Here is a 24416-nt window from a genome sequence, read left to right as displayed (position 1 = left end):
ATTTATTACTTAAAATCAAACAGACAAACCCAAGTCTTCCTTTCTCTGTTTCACCTAGCAGTTCTGTGTGAAGCAGAGATATCATCTGGTTTGTAGGTAAGTGGTGGATCTTTGTATGGTGCCTAATTATCGACGTGCTGACGCAGAAGAATTTTATTTAATTATTAGTTACAATCTTGGAGAAGAAGGCCTATAATCCTGTATTTATAGTGTCTCCGTATTGCACTGTTAAAAAAACTTGCTCTGTAATTATTAATCCAGACAGTGTTCATCTCCTGAGAAACTGTCATGCTCTTTAGCAGTGCCTCTTATGTCTTTGTCAGTTGAAAATGTGGCCACCTAATTCTGGAAAATAGAAGTGAAGTAAAAAAAAACTGTGGATGAACAAGGCACAATGCACTTTACTGAGCATTCTGTGAGCAGGAGTACTTCATAATTATGTATCAGGTAAGATAGAAAATGGCAGTCAAATAGTATGTTGAGTTTTGTTTGAGTCATGCAGTTTAAATGTAGTGGCATTTACTACTTAGAACAGATTGAATCATCTTGTTCTCTTGTTGAAAATGTCAAAGCAGAATCTCAAATTGCTTCAACACATGACAAACAGAAGACACTTTCAGCAGGAAAACGAAGTGTCAGGCAGGTTCGTTACAACAAGATGACACAGCTGTGTGAAAAATTTCTCAGAAGTTACATTCCTGCTGCAAAATGTCTGTCTGCTGCTGGAGAAGTCAAAGGGGACACAAAGCTGGGTAATGGATGGTCCCTGCATCCAGCACTGAGGTCACAGATGCTGGGGAGAGCAACCTCTGCTTTGAGCTCCTTGACCAGCACTGTGCGTGGTCTGCAATGCTGTGAACAGCAGTGTGCTGGAATGGGCTGCCCGGGGAGGTGGAGTCAGCGTCCCTGGAGATGTTCAGGAGATGTGTAGCTGTTGTACTGAGGGATGTGGTCTAGTAGGAAGCATTGGTGGCAGGTGGGCAGTTGGACTGGGTGATCTTTTCCAACCTTGGTGATTCTATGATTTCATGATCCTGTTGGCTGACGGGTGGGAGTGGTGCTGATTTCTGCCCTGGCAATCAGCTGGAGAAATGGCAGGAGAACAGAGAGCCCCACTCCAGGAGCCTGCGTGCTTACCAGGAGCTGAGGCTGAGGTGGGCAGGGGCTGGTGTTTGGGAGCCCATCACTGCAGGCTGTGCTCACTGGTTCGTTATGCCTTATCTGCTGTGGCTGGGGAGGTGACTTGCCTTCTGCACACTGTGCATGGCTCTGCCTGAGGGGAAACTCATTGCTGGCTTGTTAATAAAAAATGGGGTGCTTGCTTTATTTTAGGAGGTTTTTTTTTTTTTTTTTTGGTTTGATTTTGCTTTTTGCTTTATGTCTCTTTTTTTTTTTTTTTTTTCCTTTGTACAAATGATCTCCATCTGTTAAGAAAGGTTGGATGAAATATATTGAAGTCCTTGACCACTGGCGTTCAAAGCACCTGCAGGACTGTTTTATCACACATTTCAGGGGATGTGGCAGCTAGGTCTCCCCCATTCCTGCAGCATGCATTGTAACCCGTGCCTGAGCTGGCTGTGGGACAGGTGCAGTCCACTGCTCATCCAGCTGGCTGGGTTAGATTTTGCTCCTCTGTAACTGCCCGCTTAGCAGCGATCACGCCAATTGCAAACAAGTACAGTCCCAAACACATTTTTGTGGTAATCTTCATGCTTTGCCATTGCTTTTAGTGTTGCCAGCATGCCTTTGTGTTGTCACCAGGACCTGTATTTGCTCCTCTTGGCTGTGCAGCGTGTCACAGAGTTTGTTAATGGGGCTCTCCCGAGCCGCACCAGCGCGCACTGGAGTGACACTTGTGCTCGTGCTTTTCATACACAGAGCTCTGTGCAGCCATTAGGCACGTTTCCCTTGGAGGTTTGCTTGCCATTCTTCGAATCTCCACTGACCATTAAACATTTTCAAGTAATATGTTGGTCTTAAAATATTGCGATTATTGCCGCATAGTTGCCTCCTGATGCATGCGGGTCAGGAGCGTGCCTGCTGACTTTGGATGCGTACCATTTATCTGGAGCTTCTTCTATCAAAGCTCTGATGTTTCACACAGCATCTTAGAGGCAGTGCTTTTCTCGTGTTTGGGGTATTTCAGTGAAAAGTATCAGATGAGAAAACCACCTTGTGTTTGTTAGAAGCTGATATGAAAGACTCTGGTCCCACACTGATCACCAGGGGGTTGTTCTGCTTCCCATTAGCTAGTATTAATTCTGATAGAAGCAGTGAAAGCAGTACCACTGACTCTGTAAATGCACTATCCCATCAGACATTTCTATGAATGTTATTTTTTAAAATTCTTTTAAATACTTTGGCCCAAATAAGGCAGTAAATTCCGTACCTGAACTATCTCCTTCATTTCTTAAAGCATGGTCTTTCATCAGCTGCTTTACATTTTTTTAGTCTTTGGTCATTAGGAGGATAAGCAGTAACAAGGGCATCTCTAGTGATTTTTACGTGCTTATATTCTGCCTGCTGTTATTCTTTTTTCCTCTACTCTGTACAATAATGATATGATTCTGCCCAGTGTTTTTTCTGACAGCGCTACAGATGTTCAGTGGGGTTTGGTGGTAGGTGGAGGTTGGACTGGATGATCCAGAGGTCTTTCTCCAGCCTTGATGATTCTGTGATTCTATGACATTCCATTTAAAAACTGTTGGCAGTATGGCAGCTTCGAAATCGTGACGCTCCTGCTGAACATCAAAGAAGGCTGTGCTGTTTCACCATGTAACATCTCATTATGTCCAAAGCACAAGTTCTAGATGTTCTCTACCACATTCAAGACTTCAGGTGAAATATCTTCAGTAGCTCTGTCCTTGTATTTGAAAAGCTTTTGACCCTGAGCTCAGGGAGGCTTGTGGTTACCTGAGACAGCAAACCAAGAGAGGGGAAGATGCAGCGGCTCCTGCTTTGCCAGGTTGGGACGTGTGTGGCTGGAGCTGCTGGGGAGCCCGAAGGAGGCTTCTCCTGACTTTTGAGAGAGCAGCCACAGCTTTGCCTGGATACAGTACATTAGGCGACTTAATATTTTGCTAGCGTTCATCATCCACAATAATTCTCCTTTGATAAATCATTTCTAATACTGGGTTTTTAGTTTAAGAAAATAGTGAATTACTTTGAGTCCTAATAAAGTAGCAGCTAACATCCACTCTGTGATAGTTCATGTTGTTGGGGTGCCATGGTGCCATGGTGCAGCAGTCCTGTGCACACAAGTGGTCGCATTGATCATGGGATACTAATTGGTTGTGGACTGCAGGCTTATGGTATCTGACTTCAGGTTGACGAGAATGATAGCCTTCATTTGCATGCAAAGTCTCCTGCTGTCCCTCAGAGATGAATGATGAGATCTGACATTCTCCATTACCATTTCTTTTCTTTTTTGTAAGAAAAGGAGAAAAGAGTTAAGAAATCCAAGATTTAAAATGTCACAAAATGTTCTCTGTGGATCTCCTTGAAATGGAGGGTTGCTTCAAGCATCTGATTTCTGCCCAAAGTCCAAGAGAAACAGTATGAGTGCAGGTATTCTTTGTGTTCAGCATGCTCCATTCATTACATAAAGTACACTCCAGTTGAGATTTTCATGCATTATATTGCAGGAAAATGCAATTTGAGCTTAGGAACAATTTATTATACTTTTTTCTCTATTTCTCAGGAAGCTCATGTTTGCTTTATAAGAAGAGGATACAAGACACACATTTAGGAAGTGAATAAAATGATCGTGTATAATCTTATCTAGTCTTTGAAATTTATAAATGCAGGGGAAAAAAAGGTGTATTGGCAAATATAGGAGCATGGTTATTTTCTATCATCAGTGAGAGCCCTGTGAGCACAGAATTCTTCTATTCCCACACCCAACCTGCAGTGGCAGCACTGGCAGTAACCATCTCATCAATGCTATGAAGCACAAGTAATGTTTCATATCAAGAGATGCACTACAATCAGCTGCCACTGGTGTTTGGCATGGGTGTTGCAGTGGTGTTAATTGTTCAGTGCTGTTGTAATTACTTTGTGATAGGCACCTTGTGGGTTTTTGTCATCTGTACTTCATTAAGGTGCAATCTATGCTGCTGTTTCTATTCCATTTCACCAGAGTCCTCCTAAGGCGTGCTCTGTTGTGTAAGTGCCAGCAGAATCCCACCATTTCACTTCCTACAGCCCTTTGCAAATTGACTGCCTTGTAAAAAGGGGGCAGATGGTCTTCCACAAATCTGCAAACTGGAGGAGCCAGAAGGTCAAAAATGAAGTTCCTTTCTCATTAATAATTTCATAAAATCAGTAAAGATTGTGTAGCATATGATGCTCCTGTGCCTCTCTGCTTAGCAGTCTATCGTTTACATGTGCTTGAAGAGCATCCTGTGTGCAGTAGCTGAAAGCACCTCAGTTGAAGAGGCTGGCAGCAAGACTTTCTGCTCAGAGATGATTTTGCACTTGGAAGTGCCACTTGCCATTATGTGTTTTAAACAGGGACCCTGTGCTACAAGGTCATGCCTTGTGGCAGGAGCTGTTGGAACAGCTCGTAAGGGTGGGACAGACCAATACAGCTGGTCATTAAGAATGTGCCTGCTCTCAAGGTCAAAGGGGCTGCAGTCTGGGCCAGCTTCTTGATTCTGGTAGCATCACCTCTCCAACACAGGTCTGTTCCAAGGCTCTGAGGGCTTAATGGGTTAGAATCAACACCACCAGTCGTGACTCAGGAGCATCTGAGTGCTTCAAAATTCATTTGCGTTGAGAGCTGCGTTTCAGGCTGTTCCTTAAAACTGTGATTGTGTTATGTCATAAAAAGAGTTCATGTGATGAATGCTAATTATTTTCTGCTAATACAGAGATGCTAAACTCATTCCTGCAGAAAATTGTCCCACAGAGGCAGGCCAAGCGGTGCCTTAAAGCGCTCTTGATCCTGGGTGGAATTTGCAGTGATGTTTGTGGTGCTGGTGGCAGAGGGGAGGCAGCCAGTTGCTGTATCATTTCACCCTGCTGTCCCAGAAGATGCATTTCCTGCTTGAATAGTAATAAATAGAGAAAAGCTCTTTGTCACTGGGTAATGGCTGCTGGCTTCTGTGCAAGTTCTGAGTTTATTGAGTTTGAGTTTATTGAGAATAAGTGCTCAGCGTTTATTTTCAAAGGTGGAGACATTTATCCTTTGCCAACATTTTGTTGCGGTGGCTTTATTTCTGTTACAGCAAGTGACGGATGAAGGTGCAATCATTTTGTCAGCTTGATACTGCTGTGGTGCAGGAAAGGCTGCTCAATAGCTGAATGCTGAAGAATGCTTTGACTGGTGGCACACACTACAATATGGCTAATCAGGGAACACTGCCCCCATGTAAACACAGCCTCAGAAAGTGGCATTTTTATGAATGAATTGTTGTTTGTGGTTCTCTGCTGCTTGTCACCTTGTGTGGTAATTTACTGCTGCGCCAACAAAATGAGGAGCGATTGCTGTGCTCTGGTAGTGGGATTTGCTGAGGAAGATGTGTTAGAGCCTCAGCCCACAGAGGATACTCATTATGAGCCCAAGTGGGAACCTCTGCCTCTTTAGGCAAGGTTCTAACTCTGCAAATGCGCAGTTCAGGCCCTGGCAGCCAAGGCTATAGCTGTCACACTTACATCTGCACAGTTGGCTCACACATTTGCATAGGTGTAAGCAGCAACATAACAGATAGAGCAGTAGCAGGTCAGGCCCGAAGCATTTGCTGTCAGCTGTTGAGAAATCTGCTGGCACGAGCTGCAATTTCAGATGAGCCAAAGGGAGTTAGGTACATCTTTTCCAAATGGTGTAATGCTGCACCTCCCGTGGCAGCACGTGCCCTCTGGTTAACATATTGATTTCGCATTTTGCACAGTTCCGGCTTCCTCTATGGTGTGAAAGTTACAGCGTCACCGCCAAGATTTTTAACTGCCAAAGTAGATGTAAGCCATGCCTGGAAGCATGTGTATTTGAACTAGGAGTGAACAAAAGCTTAACTTGGGGTATGAGCTAGTTTCAGATTAAAGACTTGGCATGCTGTTATTTGCCCCAGAGGATGCTATTCAAACACATCAGTTCTGCTGTCAAAAGGTTAGCCAGATTCTTGTTGGAATGATACTGGAGGCTCTGTGTTAATTACTGGTGGGAGGATGCCAGGTCCTTTGATTGAAGGAAGTAGGTTGGCATGCAAATTGCCTCATAGAAGATTTGAAACAATTTTGTTAATTCCCTGCATTTTGCTTCGTATTGGGATAATTGTTCCTTTCATCACTGCAAATTACATGAACCAATGTCCAGGAGGTACATTCATAGCAAAATCATAGAATTAGCTAACGTACTTTGGGTACATCACAACCAGAGAAAAAGTCATTATCCACACCAAGGAAGAAGAAAACCTTTCCCCAGTATTTAACTACTTCTTAGACATATGAATGTATGTTTTTACACTTCTGCCTTCAGCACTCTGAGAAGAGCTTTTTACGTGGTCTGGAAACCAGTTGGAAGTAGGAAATAATGTAGGGAAATAGAGATGTGTCAGGTAAGTGACTGTGAGGGAGGTGGTGCTCGCAAAGGTACATGGCAGTTTCTCTAGCTAATTCCCATCACTTAGAAGCATCACTGTTTCTCTGCAGCAGCTTCCTTATTTTTTTAGGAGAGGTTATTAGCATGTCAGCTATGTTTGGTTATGGAATGAGGTATCTTTGAAATGGTAGCGAAGAAGTGAGCTGTTAGTCTCTTGTGCTGCACTGGCACTTGGTGCAGATCTCAGGTCTCTGTTTTTCTGAGGCACTTCACCTGGCACAACATATTTCCTGTGTCCATAGAGAAGAAAGAATGAAAGTATCATGTATTATGGGAAAGAGAATGCACAAGGATGAGAACTGCAGAGTATCAGTGCACTTATTCATAAGATGCTGTGCTGTGAAACCTCTTGAAGGAACCACCTCCTGATGAGAGCTGTTGAAATCACAGCAACTCAGTAATCATTCTCAACTTTCCAGTGGAGTGAAAATAGGCCTAGGAAGGACCAGCCCTTTGAGCAGGTGCTCTCAAACAGCTTCTGGCCATGTCCACAAAGCATGGGAAGAAGGCACCTGCATTTCCAGATGCCTCTCCAGGCTGTCATCCCAGATCTGTGGCTCCAAGTGATGCCTGAGGTAGCATGCCAGCTGTTACTGAGGGCAAAGCATGCAACCCTGCGTGGCACCCTGCAGACCTAATTGAGAGTCGTAGAGCTGACATGTGTGTAAACATAACCAAAGCCAGCCCAGCTTTTGTGGGATTTTCCTTCTTGGGAAGGAAAGTGAAAGCAAAGAACCCCCTGGAGTGCTGCGTTGTCAGGCCCAGTGCCTGTGCAGGTGCCTCTGGCTGTGTGGCCCTGGGCGCTGATGTTTGGGGAGCAATCTCATCCTTGTTCCAGTGTCTTTGCCATAGAAGCATGGCTGCTCACAGCAGCCCAGGAGCACGTCATATTCCAAGGGATCAGAAAAACTTACAGACAGCTCTATCCCAGCTCTTCCTGTGGCAGTTAATGAGGTATATTCATACTTTGCAGAAGTACTGCTCTACGATTCAATAATAGGAAGAATGTATGCAGGCATTTATTTGTTACAGTTTAGAGTTGTAAGTGAAGCAAGAGTTGGGTGAGAGCACATAATGCTGCTAGGTTTATGAAGGAGGTTGATATAGTAATAGCATTAGCTTTTTGTTCTAGTTTTACCTTCAGCCAGGCTGGAACTCAGTGCTTCTATGATCTATAAAATTGTACAGAGAACTTAAAGGAATTTCTCTGAGAGGAATTTGCATTTGAATGAAGGTTGTTTATGGACTTCTGTTGAGTACACAGATTGTTTTAGATTAGAATTCCTTGCAGCTGAGAATATCTCACTTCTTACTGCTTAAGAAACAGCAATAGTGCATTTCATGAGGTGAATAAGGAATCTTAAGTCTGACCTCCAAAATAAGGATGGCTTTTGTTTTTCATAAACATTAAAGACCCAGTTAATTGCCTTTTAGACTCAAAATCCCTTTGGGCCATTTCACATCCTCCATGAAGAGCTCTGACTGGCTGCCAGATCGTTGTAATTGTAAAAGATTTTAAAGGAAGGAAAGGAATTCAGGACTGCCTTGGCTCTAACTTGTACCTTAGCATCAAGGCCCTGGGTTTGTAGTCCTATGTGCAGGGTAGGTGTCATCTCTGGAAGTCAGAGGAGCCTAAAGCATCTCTGTAGTGTCGATCTGGCACATAGGAAGGAGGTGCTGGGAGCCCCCTCAGAGCCACTCCGCTATGTTTTCCATGGGTAACCGGATGGTGTACACAAAAAGGATACACAACTTCTCCACAGGCAGCTCCCTGCTGGGCAGCAGTGGGTCTGCTACACAGACATCCCAGGCAGATGTCCTTGTCCACAAGTTCCTGCAGGACTTACTCTGTGTTGAGCCAGTGGCAGCTGTCAACCACCCAGACAAATATCTTCCTACCAGGCCCAGAGCACAGCTTGGCTAGCAGCTGCAGCATGGCCATCTCTCCCCAGCCATGATCTACCGTGCTTTGCAATGTCCCCATGGCCTTCTTTCCCTTGGAGCAGTAAGGCAAGCCAAGCTGGAGTGGGCCTGCATGGCACTGCAGGTGAGAAGTCAGGGTAGCTGGTGCAAAGTCTAGCTTGGGTAATGATGTGTTTTCCTGGGGAAAAGGTGGCTGGGACCAGCTGGCTCCATCTGGTGATCAGTGGCTAGCTAGGGATGGAAGGGGTTTCCTCTGGAGCACTGGGGATAGCTGTGTGGTTTGTGTCCTGTTTGCTGTCCTGCCTCCTGTGCTTACCTAACTACAGTCTGTTATTTTTGGTATGAGAGGTGGATTTGTTCCTTTGGATTTGTTCCAATTGCAACTGGATTCACAGCAGAGACGTTCACCCCTGTGTGGGTATCTTTTTGCTTTATAGATCCACTGAGTGTCTGTTAGCAGTGCACTTAGCTCAGTGATGCAGGCATGGGAAAGTGAGTGACTCCTGTGTCAGAATAAGGCTGTCTTCATGTGAGCTTTCCTCCTCCAGAACATGCTTGGAGCGAGGCTTGGGCTGTCCTGTCTGCCACTAGGTGCCAATAATGTGCTGTAAGCAGGACCAGAAGCTAAACTGCTTCACTGATGGCCACGCTTCTGATTTGTCGGTAAGAAATGATGCGAGTGTGTTTCACTGTGCCAAAAATGATGATTGCTGGGCTCCTGCCTAGCTGTTGCTCGCTGTTTTCCAAATCATGGTGTTGGGCAGGGCTTTTGCTGTGGTTCCCATGCTGTCCAGAGCATCCTATTCAGCGTGAAAGTAAAGCAGTGGTAGAGATCAGGCTTTGAGAAACTGAGCTGAGGCTTGCTCCCTTTCCCACCTGGGGGCATAATGAAAAAATGACTGCTGAAAAAATGATTTTGTTGATTGCCCCATGTCTCCAGACCTTGCCTTTGCCCCCTGCCAGGCTCCCAGCTCTGTGGCCCATCACACAGGAGGCTGCACCATGAGAAGCAATGTAGCAACGGCTTGCCTAAGAGCCTGCTGTAGTAGGTGGCTTATTGTCCCTGGTAGCTCCAGAAAACAGTCTTGCAAATGATAGGACAGGCCTTGCTGTTAACGTTCTGTGCATGGCACTTGACTCCATAAAGGCAAGCGTTCAGTGACTTGGAACTACAGAAGTCTGAAGATACAGCTCTGTTTTTTAAATTTTGTTCATAATATTCAAACTTACCAAACCCTCAGTTTGAGGTGATTATACTATCATGTTGTAATTGCCCTTGCAGCCAGCAGATTCACCGTGATCTCAGAATCACAGCACGGCTTGGGTTGGAAGGGACCTTAAAGCCCCCAGTCCCACCCCCAGCAGGCTGGCTGCACCCCCCTTCTCCCCCTCCCACAACCTCAGGCTGCCCAGAGCCCACACAGCCCAGCCTTGGGCTACCACAGCAGATGGGATTTCATGATCCCCTTCCTGCCCTGCTGGCAGTGCTTCTGAAGCAATGCACCAGGCGGCCACTTTCCAGGTTGCAGGCACACGCTGCTGCTCATATCCAGTTTTATATCCACCAGTAATGCAGCTGAAGTCAGTCGAAACACACTGTGGAAATGTGTAAGCTTTTATTTCTAAACCCTCAGTAACATTTTTTTCTGTCTTATAAAGTATTTGTACATCCGTAGCTCCATAGGGGAATGAAAGAGAAGTTGAGGTCCCTGTTCATTTTTTACTGAATCCACCAATTCTACTTATCCCTGATGTTAACCTATATTTACCTGCTGGCTCTTTGGTCTGCATTAGAAATCTGGAAGCAGAGCAGAGCCCACCTCTGCCCTGGCAGAATTACCAGAGGGATTATTTTTTCTGCTTACATGGGTGCAGCATGTTCCTGGCACTTGGCTGGCTCCTCATCCTGTTGATCAGGCACTAGCAGCTGCTGGAGGGCTGTAGCTGGGACTGGGCTAGTCCCTGACAGCCCAACAGCACTAAGTGACCTCCAAATTTCTCCTTTTGCAATCACTGCTTTGGGGCATTGGACAGGTTGGAACTCCAGCCCTCTCCTGGCTGCCCCAGGGAGGGCATTCAGCCCCATCCCACTCACCTCGCCCCTTCCCCTTGGTGAGGTCAGAGGTGGCACAGGGGCTACAAAACAAAATTTGTTTGTCTTGTGCTGGAAATACGTCCTTATTTCTTTATTTCTCCCCCAAAAAGCAGTGTCAATGCAGCTGAACGTGTGTCCCAGTGGGTGATGTGTGATGCTGTGATGCGGCAGCTGTCAAGCAGGTGTGAGGTGTGCTGGGGAGGTGGGGGAAGGCAGAAATCCAGCTCCTCTATTTTTGCAGAAGTAGAAATCTGCATGTACGTGGGCCTCAGATGTGTGTGCAGAAGTGCAGGTCAGTGCCCAGCATCTTCTGTACCTAATGCTGATTGACACACATGCTCTGGGCTGCAGTGAAGTGGTTCCTCTTTTACTGGTGATGCGTGGGGAGTTGTGAGGGTGCTGAGCAGGAGCAGAAGGGTTAGGGGGTCCAGGAGTCCTTCACACGTGAAGGGGGGATGCCCTGGTCCATGAGGTGGGAGGACACCGTGTTGTACTTGGTGTTGGGGTTGATATACATGGCCACGAAGGAGATGTGGCAGGCAATGGCCTCCTGCACTGCCACCATCAGCTCCCACCCCAGGAACTGAGCCACCTTGGTGAGCTCCCAGTGAGGAGCCTGGGGCATGGGCCTCTGCTCAGCCCTGGCTCCACCATCAGCTCCAGCCCCTCATTTCCTTTGTGTCCTCATAGATGATGCTCCTCCAGTGCTCTGGGGTGCCACTCACATGGTCAAACTGGGAGCTGTAGGCAACTGCATGGGGAGAGCAGTCATGAACATCAGCAGGTGGGAGGGCACTGTCAGGTTTTCCATGTGCACCCACGAGTGCCCTCCTGCTTCTGCCAGCTATGGACTCCTCCAGGAACTGTTTCCACGTCCATGAGTGGCATGATCCTGCAAGGCAGTGACCCCAGGACATGCGAGTGGGATGCCATTATCAACCACATGCCATGTTAGAATTTTCTGCCCCTGGGCTGATGCTGCCAGGCAGTAGAGTGGGGCACTGGTCGCCCCCTGGTTGGAGAAGCCAAGTTGGCCAGAAAGGGTGGGGGCAGGTTGGTATTTTGGGCTGCTTGTAGTGGGAGCACTTTTGGTAGACACCAAGCAGCTGGTAGGCATGCTGTCCCCTTGTATCACGAAGACCTGTATCTCAGCTGCCATCCTACCCAGTTCATCTTGGGGCAAGGGCAGCACAGCTATGGATTGGAGGAGCTGTAACAGGAGGGACCTAGCAGAGATACAGGGATGACCAGAACCTTGCAAGCCATGGTGTACCACTGACATGGTCCCTCTGCAGATGATCTATGTATGGCACAACCCCAAAGTCACAGCCATCTCCTATTACAAGTTTGGGTTGATGAATTAGCTGCTGCCTGAGCTAATGGCAGCTGTCAGTTTGATCTAACAAAGCTCTGGGCAGGCTCATTTCCTATCAAATTAGTAAGTGCTGAGACTTCTGAGGAGATGAGGGCAGTTTTGCCCTAGTCTTTTACAGAAAAACTCAAATTTAGTGTATAAACTCAGATCAAATAAATTATAGTGATGAATTTTTAACAGAAAAAGCTTTCTAGTAAACTTGAAGTGTTTGATTTCTATGATGCAAGATATTGTATTTATTTAAAAACAAACAAGCAACAACAACAACAAACTTCTTTTCTCCAAGAATACTCAGTCTTTTATTTCAAGGTAGCCCAGGCTTATAAAACTTAGCTGCATGGTCTTGCACTGAGCTCTTAAACTGCGTCACGAAGATGGTGCTCAGAGCTGTGCTTTATATTTGTGTATGTGTATAACAAGTGATGTACAAGCAATTGCTTTCCACCTGTTGATCAATGCCCAGCCTGTCCCCTGGCTGCACCCCCCCCAGACTCAGGGGTTTTTCAGCTTTCCTTTCTGCAGAATGTCACATGGAATGAAATATCCTTTTGGCCAGTTTAGGTCATCTGTTCTGGTTCTGTCCCCTCCCAGCTCCTTTTGTCCCCTCATCCCCTTCACTGGCTGGACAGTGCAAGAAGTAGAGAAACTGAACTGTCTTTGGCTCCATACAACTGCTACAGCACAGCAACAACTAGAAACATTGGTCTGCAGAAGAAATGTGAAAGCACTTGGGCTATCAGTATTGTTTTTCTCCTAAAACCAGGATACAGTGTCATGCCAGTCATTATGAAGAAAAGCAGCTCAGAGCCAGCTGAAACTAAGACACTTATGCTTTGAAATGAGCATCTGATGCCTCATCCTATTTGGGTGGGAGTGTAGGTGAGGTGTAAAGCTGTTGGGACTCAATGCACAACATTCTGGGCAAGTTTTCTTTAAGAATCTAAATATCACTTTGAGAAAACTTGAAGACGTGTTGGGATTGGTCACACTGAAATGATTACGTGGATATTGCAAATGAGTTAAGCGTGTTAACTGCAAAATATTTGATCTAGACATTATATGTAGTTTAAGAATTAGAAATGGAGCTTCGTTTCGTGCTTTGTTTAAGGAATGTGACTTGAAATCATTCATTTCCACTGAATCGGCGGCCACTAAGAGTTCAGTACTGCTTTGGCAGCCTAGCACCAAAGCAGCAATACCGTGTAATAAATGTTTACGTACCACCAAGCCTACAAACATTTGATTGCTTACATGACAGAGGTTTTCTTGTCCAGTTATTTGTCTCAATTTTTCCATTACATTTTCTCATTTTGTTTTCTAGCTTTACTCACAGACAAGCCTCCAAAGCCATTGTTCCCCATGGAGAATCAGCCAACTGTTATAGATGTCCAGCTGGGTAAGTCCCCTTCTGGGAATAATAGATCCTACGCTTCCACTCTGGTAGCAGATAGGGGAAATTGAAAGTGCTAAGAAAGGTTTAGTGGTGCTGTTATTACATGCAAATCAATTTGCAGCTTCTCATTTATAACTGTAGACTTCACTGCCATTGCAATTTGAAGGAATGAACTTGTGTAACATCAGGGAATGGCAGTACTAATTGGTTACACAGGGTACTAAATGTGAAGTTCTGCTGTTCTCTTTAATGTATGATTGATAGGCTAACATATGTCTACACTGGAGTGGTATTGATCAGCTGATGTTCTCCCTAAGACAAATAGTCTCATAAAAGAAATGCTGATTCCTTTAAAAGTTAATGGAAAACAGTGCATTTTCAGGTTGTTCTGAAGAAGGGACTTTTGACAAAGATGCTTGTATGCTTTTCTCACTCCTGTTATATTTTCTTGTGTGATTGCATATCCTTGACTCTCAGCTGGCAGCCTGTATTTTCTCTTGTGTTGAAAGACTGTAAGAAAGTTCTGCAAACTGTGGGGAACTCAAGGTATCTTGTTGCTGAGTTGCTTGGCTTTGAAGCTTCAGAGTTTTTTTTTAATGTCCTGAACACAGATTTCTAATTTTAAGCAGCGTAAGTGGAGTTGCTATTGAGGGCTGTGGTACCATGGATTTGAACTACAAGAGATGTTTTGTAGGCATGGGTTATTCACTGCGTGCTGAAGGTGCAGTGTTTTCCTTCCTCTAAAGCTTGATTCTCTTCCTCTGTTACACCAAAAATTGGTTAGGATTCAATGGTGGAATGGTGCTTAAAGGCAAGCAGGGTCAGAATGGAACGTGTAAGGTGGCTGGTAAGTGTGGCAAAGCCTTTTGTCTGGTTTTCTGACATCAGTTTTTTTAAGCTAGGTGCCTAACATTTTCAGCATAACACTGGAGACGCCATGGAATATTTAAGAACAAGGCTGGACTTCCTGAAGGTGATGGTTGAATTGCGGCAAGAGTGTGAATAATTTGTGCCCTTTCCTAAACTTACTCTCACATACCTGAATGGGCTTGGGAGGCAGGCAGGACTTGCACAAGGAAGGTAGCAGTGGATCTGGGCTGCAGCCAGTGCCTGCTGGCTGAGTGCTGCACGCTCAGGTGCCCTTCCTCGGGACTTGCATGTAGCTGAGCACAAAGTGACCCTAAAATGAGGAGATACTACATGGTGGGTCTGAGGCCACAGTCAGAAACTCACCAAAACTAACAGCAGAGCAGTCACCAAGGTTTGGATCAGCCCCAAAGGCTGAATATGGTCCCCAGGTGCAGCTTCTTTAAAGTCAACTTGCTAATGATTTCCCCTGGGAGCATGCTGTCCCTGCATGCAGCTGTGTGATAGAGGCACTCCGAGCGCACGTCTTTGCTTCCTGCACTTTCATTGCATCTTCATTTCCTGCTCCAAGTTTCATCAGGACTCTGTTGATTTTGTACCGAGTTTCTTCTTTCTTCCTCTGTGAAAACATTTTGTTCTGACTAATTAAAAAGGGTTTGATTAAAATAAGTAAGATGGAAACAAACAAAACCCTTTCTCTCCTTGGAGATATGGCTCCAAAACAGGATTTGGCAATATCTCCAGAGTGAAATATAAATCTTGCATCATTATGTGCTGAAATGTATTCCATTAGTTGTCCTCTAAGATCAGGGAATTTACATATGCTGCTTTTATTCTGGCACGATAATGCATTTGGTTATTGCCAGTAAACCATATTATGCTGCAAAAGTTTAATGTTTGGGGAAGAACCTGAAATGATTTCTGTGATATACCGTGAAATTCACCGTCTGCCCCTGATTTTAAATGGCCGATAGATGGAGCTGGAAGGTTCTCAGCGAACATTTCAGCTTGTGGGCGGCCCTGGAGCCACGCTGACCTCTGCTGTGTGCTGCTGCCCCACTCCGAGCACCGGGCTTTGTAGGAAAGAGAATCATTTGGCTGCAGTAAAGTAACAAGATGGAGTTCTCTGTAAGATCATCTGCTGGCATACTCTTTTGAAACCCTGCTAAGCTTCTTGGAGTTTCTAACAAGTGTTGTTCTTGTGGGCTGCATTTGGCATGAAAACAAAGTTTGTTTGAAAGGATGTGTGTTTCAGAGGGCCTGCAGACCGCAGGGTTGCAGCACCCAATGTGCTTGCTCTACCCGAGGTCCTGCAAGTACGAATGCACCTCTAAACTACAACAGAAATGGAGTTTAATTCATCTGCTTGCTCTGCAGAGATTATTTTAGATTTCTATTGGAAAGCTAATCTCTAAAGAAATGGCTGTCTTTGCCTTATGAGATTTATAGTTATTGTAGCATTATTCTAAACGATGAGTGCAATGCCATGCAAAATCTTTCTAGAACTCAGGACAGCAGCCTGACTATTCAGCAGCTTGTTTGACCTGATTGCAGACTTCAGAACTCACCTTTTGGCTTTCACATTTTGTAAGAAGATTCAAATGGAACTAGTTATGCGCAATTCTTATCAACAGTGGATAAAAGAATTTCTTTGGGCTTCAAACGTGGCCCAGAGCCTGCCTCGTTCTTCTTAAGGAGCATGCATGTACTTCTTGCTTGTTCCTTTTTCCTTTGGAATTTGACAAAGATCAAAACCTTGTCAAGGTTATAGAGAAGCAGAAGCTAGCGTTTGTGTGTGTCTTTTCTGTACTTGCTTGCACTGGAGAAATGGGGAGAGAAGAGAGATGAACACAAAAGAGAATCCCAGAGGACCACAGAAAGAGTCCAAAACAATTTCACTGTCTTGGATGTGTGAGCAGGTTAGATAATTACCTAACTCTGGGCAAACCTAGAAAATAACAACTGTTTATTTGTTTATTGTTCATTTGTTACACACAAGAAGGGGGAATCAAACAATACCACTGAATTGTTTGTTTTATAGCTTCTGGCATTGGGATGGCAGTGTAGCAATAGTACTTTATTGCACGATAATACAGCAGGTTGAATCTTGTATCTTGAATGAATGCTTTTTCAAATATGAGATTAATCTAATATAATATCATCTGCTTCATGAGAAGGACATTCCCTCTCTACAACTGCCCAGGGAGGTGCTGGAGTCACTGTCACTGGAGGTGTTGAAGAACCACGGAGATGTGGTACTTGAGGACATTGTTTACAGGGTGGTATTGGTGGTAGGTGGACGATTGGACTAAATGATCGTAGCTGTCTTTTCCAACCTTAATAATGATTCTGTGATTCTATATTCCTGAGTTACTTCCGTAGATCAAAAACTAATTTGATTGTCTGAGGCAGGAAATAGTGTGACTTCAACAGAAGGCTCTGGAGACAGCATTGAGTAAGTTTTTGGGTTTTTTTGCCATAAATCCTTACTTTTCTGTTTTCAGAATGTGACTGTCTCCTTTGGTCTGAATTTGAACTTAGTAATGCTTATGTCAGTGTGATTCAAAGTAGTTGTTCTAAGACTTATTTTTGTATTTATTCTGTTGCTTTGGCCATATAAAGCTAACTACGTGCATGGATTGTTCATACTAAATCACAGAGGCTAGGGAAACCCTGGTACGACTGGGATTTTGATCTTTTCTATATCAGAAGTCTTCAGGCTGTGGTACAGTAAGTACACTCTGCCAGTTTCTTAATTTAAATTTTAAACTCATTTCTGGCTAACTTTATTCCCCCTTAGTACTTTGTGAATGTGGAAAGCAGCAGCCCTTTGATTTTGATTACATGGTTACTAGCTACAAACTAAGGCTTTCTGTTGTGTTAATTCTATAATGTTACACAGTGATTGTAATGTGAAGTTGGTCTTTCCTTATCTATATCTATCTAGTGAATATCTAGTGAGATCTAGGTGAGACTGCAATGAATGTTTGTGTCTGTATTTGGCGTGGTTGTATCATCTACTTTTAAATTGGGAACTGGCCTGGTTTTCAGACCTTTACTTAAGAGGCGTAGTGGGAGAAAGCAAACCAACAAACATCTATGTTAATTTTCTGAACAAGGAAAATATCAGGGGATTTACCTCACTGACTTCATGGTACTTGCTGTGTCTAAAGATGCTGAGGGAAGCAGACATGCATTTTATGAGGATTCTCGTTTTTCCTAATAGCTGACCTGTTCAGAAAGATTTTGTTTCTAAAAGATTTAACAGTGCAATTCCTTGGGACTAGATATTAAGAAGATCAATAGTACGAGTGTGAACCAAGCATGAGGGAACATGCAGAGTTACTGTATCTGCTGGCAGGTATGGAAGAGAATAAAAATAGTATTTAAAAAAAAATAATAGTGGATGGTCCTTTTTGTTTGAAGCGCTGGCTCCATGCTCTTCTGGTGAGACTGGAGCTCTTGCCACTCTCTGAAATGGTGGGTGCAACTGCAAGATGTTCTTGGCCCCAATGGAGTGAGGGTGGGCACAGGAGCATGCCAGGCTGCCAGGTCTGCTGCCTAAATGCATGGAGCTGCTGCAGGTGCTTCTTCTGAGAGCTTGTAACTGCATCAGGCTTGGAAGGATTTTCTTGGGAATGGAAAAGGCATTTGTCTGATCTTCAAATTGAACATCACTTAGATGGCAACAATATGGGCGATATAGCATTCTTTCCTCATTTCCTTCACCTATTCTGTAAGGAAAGCTTTGAGGTGTTAGATGTAGGCCACTCCCCCTTCATGTCTTCCCAGCTTAAAAAAGGTCTTATTAAGGTAACTGACTTCTTCTTGCCTTTGATTTCTTGAGTTACATCAATCAATACAAAATCATAACCATATGAAACCAGAGCCTTGACATGAGATACAGCAAACATGTAGGCAATATCTCTTCTAGTGGGAAATAAAGTAGCAATCAGCAATTCTGCTGTAACTGTTTAAATCAGCCTCTCAAGATATGACTCCTTCTCCTGTCAGAACAGCCTACAAATATTAGTGCTGTATATAGTCTGTAAATATTACTAGCAGTAATGGTGCTGTACATGGTGTACTGGGCTGTGTTTTCTGTCCAGGTAGTTACATCATGTACATAAGGTGCCCTGCAAAGAGAAGACTGAAAGCTGTCCATAGAGACTCAGTTGCTTTTCCTTGCTTGGTGCCCGAGTATGGGATGGGCAAGTCCCTGTTCAGTGTGTGGAACTTGGATTAGATGACTGGTAAGGGTCTCTTCCAAATCAGATAATTCTATGAAGTCTTGTCTCAGTCCATGCCCTGCCACCTTGCTCTGTGTGGTGAGATGACACAGCACCCCAGGCTGGGGACACAGGTCTGTGTGCACTGGGTGGCCAGGGAGAGGTGAGGCTGAGAGCAGAGGCATGTGGGTGCTATCTCCTGCACCCCAACCCCAGCCAAATATCGATTCCCTCCATCTGCGATTGTCCCTGTACTGTGTCCTCATATCACAACCGTATCCCCACACTCTCTGTGCACCCCGCTGTCTGCAGGAGCAAGCCAGGACCTTTCTGCTGTTTGCAGCACTCCCCTTCTCCCTCAGCTGAGCTGGGACATCCCTTTTCTTCCCACAGGAGAGCAAACCCCATGCTCTGTTCCTTTCCCTTGAGTGGTTATGGATGTGCTATGTAAATGAACCAGACTCTGTGCTGGAAGAATCCCTCCCTTTCAGTGGTGCAGGCTGTAATGCCAAAAGCTTTGTGTACCTGCACAGAAATACATGAAGGAGCAGTTTTCACTAGGGAATGAAGAAAAACCAGTGTATATTTTTGAAGAGCTGCCTGCATCCACATCACAAGGGATGCAGCTCTGCAGCTATTCCAGCCATGTGTGCCCGTGTGAAGGGATGCAGGATTTGCATCTATTACAGTCATTTTGTACTGATCTGCAGGGAATATTAGAGACAAATTGTCTGACATTTAGGTTTAGAAGTAGTTCCCTAAATACTGTAAGTGTATTACTGCTAATGCTTTGATGCTAATTTGGTACGTTGTTAGTATCCCTGCTTCTCTCAGGGATAATGGGAAAATGCTGTACTTCAGAGAGTTGGGGCTGGGTTCTGTTGTTCAGCTGCCATAAATCCTCCGTTGTTTTACCTCCCGTGTGGTTAATCCAGATTTCTACCTGGGAAGCAGAGTGCTGTTTCACATTTTTCCTTTCACTTTAGTTAGCTTGTAAAGATAGTACCAAATTCTGGCTGCTGGTCCATAGTTTTCAGTGGTCATTAATCTGTCTTATATGAAGAATTTGCTCTGAGAACAAAATAGCACCACCTTTATGGAAAATACTGATGAATCGATGTGATTGCAGCTACCATTACAATTGCAGTACTTCAGATAAATCTGTTGTGTTTCTTTTATTGAAAGAACAGTAAAGAGGGAGCACCCCAGTATGTACTGGTTTGCACATCTTCAGTGGCATTTGTGCAAGGTCAGTTTGAGGAATGATTCAGAACATCTCCAGTAAAAGCTTCTCTGCAGGTGGGGGCAGGTTTGTGTGAGTGTCAGGATGTTCATCTTTAGCACTTCACTGGGTCTAAGCTGTCATTAACAAATACAGCCATCAATTAAACCATCACGGGCGTGCCGTTCTGCTGGGCTTCACTAACAGAGCTCCTGTTTGGTTTCTGGATGTGTGGCATTTGGCTCGGGTCTGAAAAGCAGGCACCAGATCATTCCTGCAGAAATGAAGCTCAGTATGGGGAGCAGAAATTAGAACAGACGTTCTCACTGGAGAACAGAGGATTACAGCTGTTGATGATAGCAGCAATTATTTGTTCTGCCAGAGTTCTCCCAACTTTGCTCTGGAGTTTGTCCTGTTTAGCAGTGAGGATAGTACTCATCTATTTTCCAGGAATGTTGCAACAATAAAATCAGGAGGTATCAGAGAAATGCTTTGTTAAGAGCAAGGAGTACTAGGGGCAGGCTATAGAGATTGAGTAGGAAGGGACTCACAAGGATCACCAACCTGGCTCCCCAGGGTCTACCCAGCCCCTGTCAGTGAGAGCAGTGTCCAGATGCTCCCTGAGCTCCAGCATCTCGAGGCCTTGTGCACTGCCCTGGGGAACTGGCCTGGCTTTGACCAGAGCTTTCTCCTTGGGTTATTGCCCTTCTGTTTCTGAGCACAATTGCAAACACTGAGATATTTGACTCTGCAGTCCTCAGACATATGCTGCTGTGCATTGAGTGTCAGGCGGTATTAATGTTCCACAGGAGAGAACCACAGGGCAAAGTTTGCACCATTTCCATGCTTGTTAGAAACACTGTCACTGGAAGGGATTCATGTTCTGCCATTTTAACATTCCCTCTACAGTGTTTGTCATATGAATGAGTTATTAGGCTGTGAATGCCTCATATATTCTGTAAATTACAGGGTAGAAGCATTCAGCAGTACTATTTTGACCTTTTCAGCATTCTGCGATTTGCTGGGCATGCCATTCCACATCTCATGTTTATGGACTCACTAAAATGTAGGGATGGAGCTGAGTGGGCAAACAGTCAAAATACACAGGGCTGCAAAAGGTCACGGTCATGCATCACAATGCCGCTGTTCAGTGCACAGGAGAGATTAAAATCTTGGCTAACCATTCTTATAACTTCTCTTTTTTCACTGAAGAATAACATAAAATTGTACTTCATAATCTGTTCCAAAGGCAGTGGCACAGAAAATGAAGAGTGATGGCGTAATCTTTCTTTCTTGAAATTTCAGAATTGTAACGTCATGATTGTGGAGGTCATGAAAATCAAAGCTGTCATAGTCCCAAAGAAATGAGGAGAAATTCCACTCACCAAATCTCTGCTTCATTTAATCTGTTATATAGCTTCTGCTTTTAGCTTCATCCCTTTGTTTCTGTCCTACAGAAGCAAATAGCTTGTTTTAGGAAATGAAAGCCTGAGTGTTAAAGCAGGGTCAATTTGCTGTTCGTAGATGAGACCAACAAAGGCCAAATGAGAAAGAGTCAATGCAAAATTTGTCTAGAAGTGAAAAGATGCTTTTACAACCTACTGAGGACATGTGGTAAACAAATTCTCAGTGCTCATAATCAGACTGAAAGTAAAACTATAGAAAGCAGTGAGCTGTGCAAAGGTGGTAAAGGCACGCTGATTGCTACAGCATGTTTGTAGTTTGGCAAACTGGTTTCACAGTAGAAGACTGTATCTTTCTACTACTGACTGTGCTGTTGTTATCTGCTTCTACCGTGGGCAGCTTATTAACATGCTTGGCTCTAGTCCCATGAACAAATTAATATGATTAGTCAGGAAAATATCCCATGAGATTTCTTCAGTTTAGAGCTTAGTCAGATGTGTATTCCTCCAGCCCAGAGGAGCATAGGAGTAAGCATGTAAGTCACTGAGCAGTGCTTTATATTGCTCAAATACAAATCTTACTGACGTACTAGTACATGGCATTAATAAAGACATAAGATATAAATAAATCTAATTTTACATCTAGCAGAATCTTAAATCTAAATGATCTGCACATTGGCACTGCTAGAAACTCAGTTCCAAAGTGTGCAAGTGGTGCTAGATGCTTTGCTTCTCAAGTGTTACACAGATCTTCCCTCCCCAGTCATCCAAGCACATTTCATAAATACATCTGAACTTGATGGACTCTTTCAAATAGATTTTTTTTTTCCTGCTAAGTCCCAAATATACAGGATTGAGAAGTAAATCTGGTTTGATTGGGCTGGCTCGGCAAATGAAGCTTTCTGTTTCCTGATTACATTACCATTAACTCTTTTTAATAATTTCCTGATCTGCACTGATGAATTCAAAATCAAATTTATAGATCATATTCTGCAGCCTATCATTCAAATCGTTGATGCTAATGAACGCTCCAGTCAGACTGCTGCTTTGCTGGAGCATTTGAGCACTTGTGCGATCTATTGTTTTATCAGGTAAGGTGAATGCATGAAGAGCTGGAGGAAGCAGAGGGCTTTATTGGTAAGTGCAGTGGCTGTTTGTGGTTCATTTTGATCTGAATTCATCTGGCTTTTGTGCTCAGGTTCCAGAGGCCACCCTGTTTGCAATGAGAAACCTGCATTACTGAGCATCAGTGGTGAAGCACTTCTGTTTAGGAGTGTAATTTAGCTTTTCTAAATACCATCTGGCACAACAAGTGGTTTGTAGATACTGACTTGTTACTCCCACTGTGGCACCTTGCTCCTGGTTGCATTCTGGCAGTCGCTCAGATGCAGCAGCCAGGTGGGCTTCTCTTGGTTTTGGAATTTGGGATTGCAGCATCTCCCAGCCCCACGCGTTCCTTTGCAGCCTGACCAGTTTTTATGATGTGAAAATCCTCTAATCATAGACAATTCTCAAGCAAACTTGTGATCTCAAACATAGAAAATTTCAGCAAGCATTTGGGGCTTATAGGCTGTAGTTTTGCTTGGAAAATAAGTAGGAATCCACAGGTGAATTACTATGTGTCACATGTAACAGCAGACATGGGTGTCTTGGATTATTTTAGAGTAGATTTTTTTGAAAGAGACACCAACAGTCCTCACTGGGAATTTGCAAGCATCTTCTTTTCTGTTCTATTGTTCTATCAGATCCTTCATTTTCACCCATCTTACCCAACGCCCTTTGCCAGCTGTGCATCGAGTTGCTTTCAGTGTGCAGTGCTCCTCGCCGTGCACCCAGAGACATCCTGGTTTTCTCTCCTGTGCAATGTAAAGTTTGTCTGTAACTAACCTGTAGGTATGTATTGCAATTGTTTCCTCTAATGCCTGATCCATCTGTCTAGCAGTGAAATCCCCTTCAGAGTTTACTCATCTGGTTTCTGACCAAATTCGTGAAACTTACCAAAATCTCATGACTGAGAAAGCTTTGGGGAATTTCTGTGATAATCAGTATTTTCAAGTGGAATACTGTGATTGTGTTTAGACATCCCAAATGTGCATCGCTTTAAACAGAAGGATTTTTTAGGGGAGGAAAAGCCATAATGAGAACTTCTGAAGTGAAGATTTTTAGAGTAATTGATTTGGGGTGGAAGTGGGTCTGTGAGAGAGGCTGGCGTCTTGTCGCTGGAAACTCAAGAATATTTTGACTCTGAATGGAAAACAATTAATTTAAACTCAGGATTTCTGATAAACCTTATCTGCTGCCAATGTCCTCAAAATGATGTAAGCTTTAAATAGACCTGGGGCACAGGTACTTGGATATGAACAGGTATGCGGTCCTGTGGCATGCTAACCATCGTCCCTTAGTGACACGTGCAGAGTTTCTGTTTTGGCACTGCCTAAATGAAGGCAGCGTTAGCATCAACTGCCTTTGAAGCCATTACTCTCCTTGTGATTCTGCTTCTGGTTGCACCAGATCTGGAAGTTGGTGGCCCTGTCTTGTAGCAAGGAGGTTGGAGCTCGATGATCCTGGAAGTCCCTTCTGAACTAAGCCATTCTGTGTACCGACAGGTTATGTTTGTTCTGAATCTTTGGAAAATCTGGGAATATATATTTTTTTCTTTTTGTAATGGAAGCTAGAGAAAATAATTAAATCACTTTGTGTTGTTGCATTTTATTTCTTTTTAACCAAACAATATGAAATGAGTATGAGATCAAAATCGGGCAACAAAACAGCTGAGGTGAGTAAAGACTGTTGTTTCTTTGCTTTGTTCATGATTGGCATCACTGGTTTTCAAAGCTGGTTTTGACTGTTAAATCTAACTTGCTTCCTGCATCAACTCAGCTGAAGCGGAAGTGTAAGTGGGAAGGAACCCAGTGTTCTCTGACGTGATCTCAGCGGAATGACACATCTGCAGAGTCAGACACTTCAGTCCCCACAAACACCTGTTTTAATGAACAGCCAATTTGCTCATGTTTGCTTATGCCTGTAAATAACATCTGTTGCTGGCCAGTTGTCTACCTGAATACAGTATCTTTCTTCACCAGTGAAAGCCTCTGTTGCATAACTGGTCTGACTTATTTTTATCTGGAGATGGAGGTTGTCCTCTCTACCTTTAATACCCTTCTTGAGAGAACTGATAGAAAATAGGAAGTCTGCATCCTCCTGGGCAGGTAGAGCTCTTAGAGCTTTGGATACATACATACAAATAAACACATTTTTAGAGTGGGATGTTAGTAAAACACAGCATAGACTCACTGAGAAATGATGATGGA

At 44.0% G+C, this 24416-nt stretch overlaps 1 protein-coding gene across 6 annotated transcripts in view; it reads left to right on the top strand.

Moving 5' to 3' along the window:
- IL1RAPL2 (interleukin 1 receptor accessory protein like 2) overlaps positions 1-24416 on the top strand; it is a 333350-nt gene that overhangs the window by 226152 nt on the left and 82782 nt on the right. For all 6 annotated transcript variants that reach the window (XM_052673214.1, XM_052673211.1, XM_052673210.1 and 3 more), the window contains one exon: positions 13313-13387. In XM_052673214.1, coding sequence (XP_052529174.1) covers positions 13313-13387 — 75 coding nt within the window. The remainder of the gene's footprint in view (positions 1-13312; positions 13388-24416) is intronic.

The sequence above is a fragment of the Tympanuchus pallidicinctus genome, unplaced genomic scaffold (genome assembly GCF_026119805.1).
Source record: "Tympanuchus pallidicinctus isolate F22 unplaced genomic scaffold, pur_lepc_1.0 scaffold13, whole genome shotgun sequence".
Taxonomy (NCBI): Eukaryota; Metazoa; Chordata; class Aves; order Galliformes; family Phasianidae; genus Tympanuchus; species Tympanuchus pallidicinctus.
Note: the sequence above shows the minus strand (reverse complement) of the source record. Positions and strands in the feature narration are given on the sequence as shown.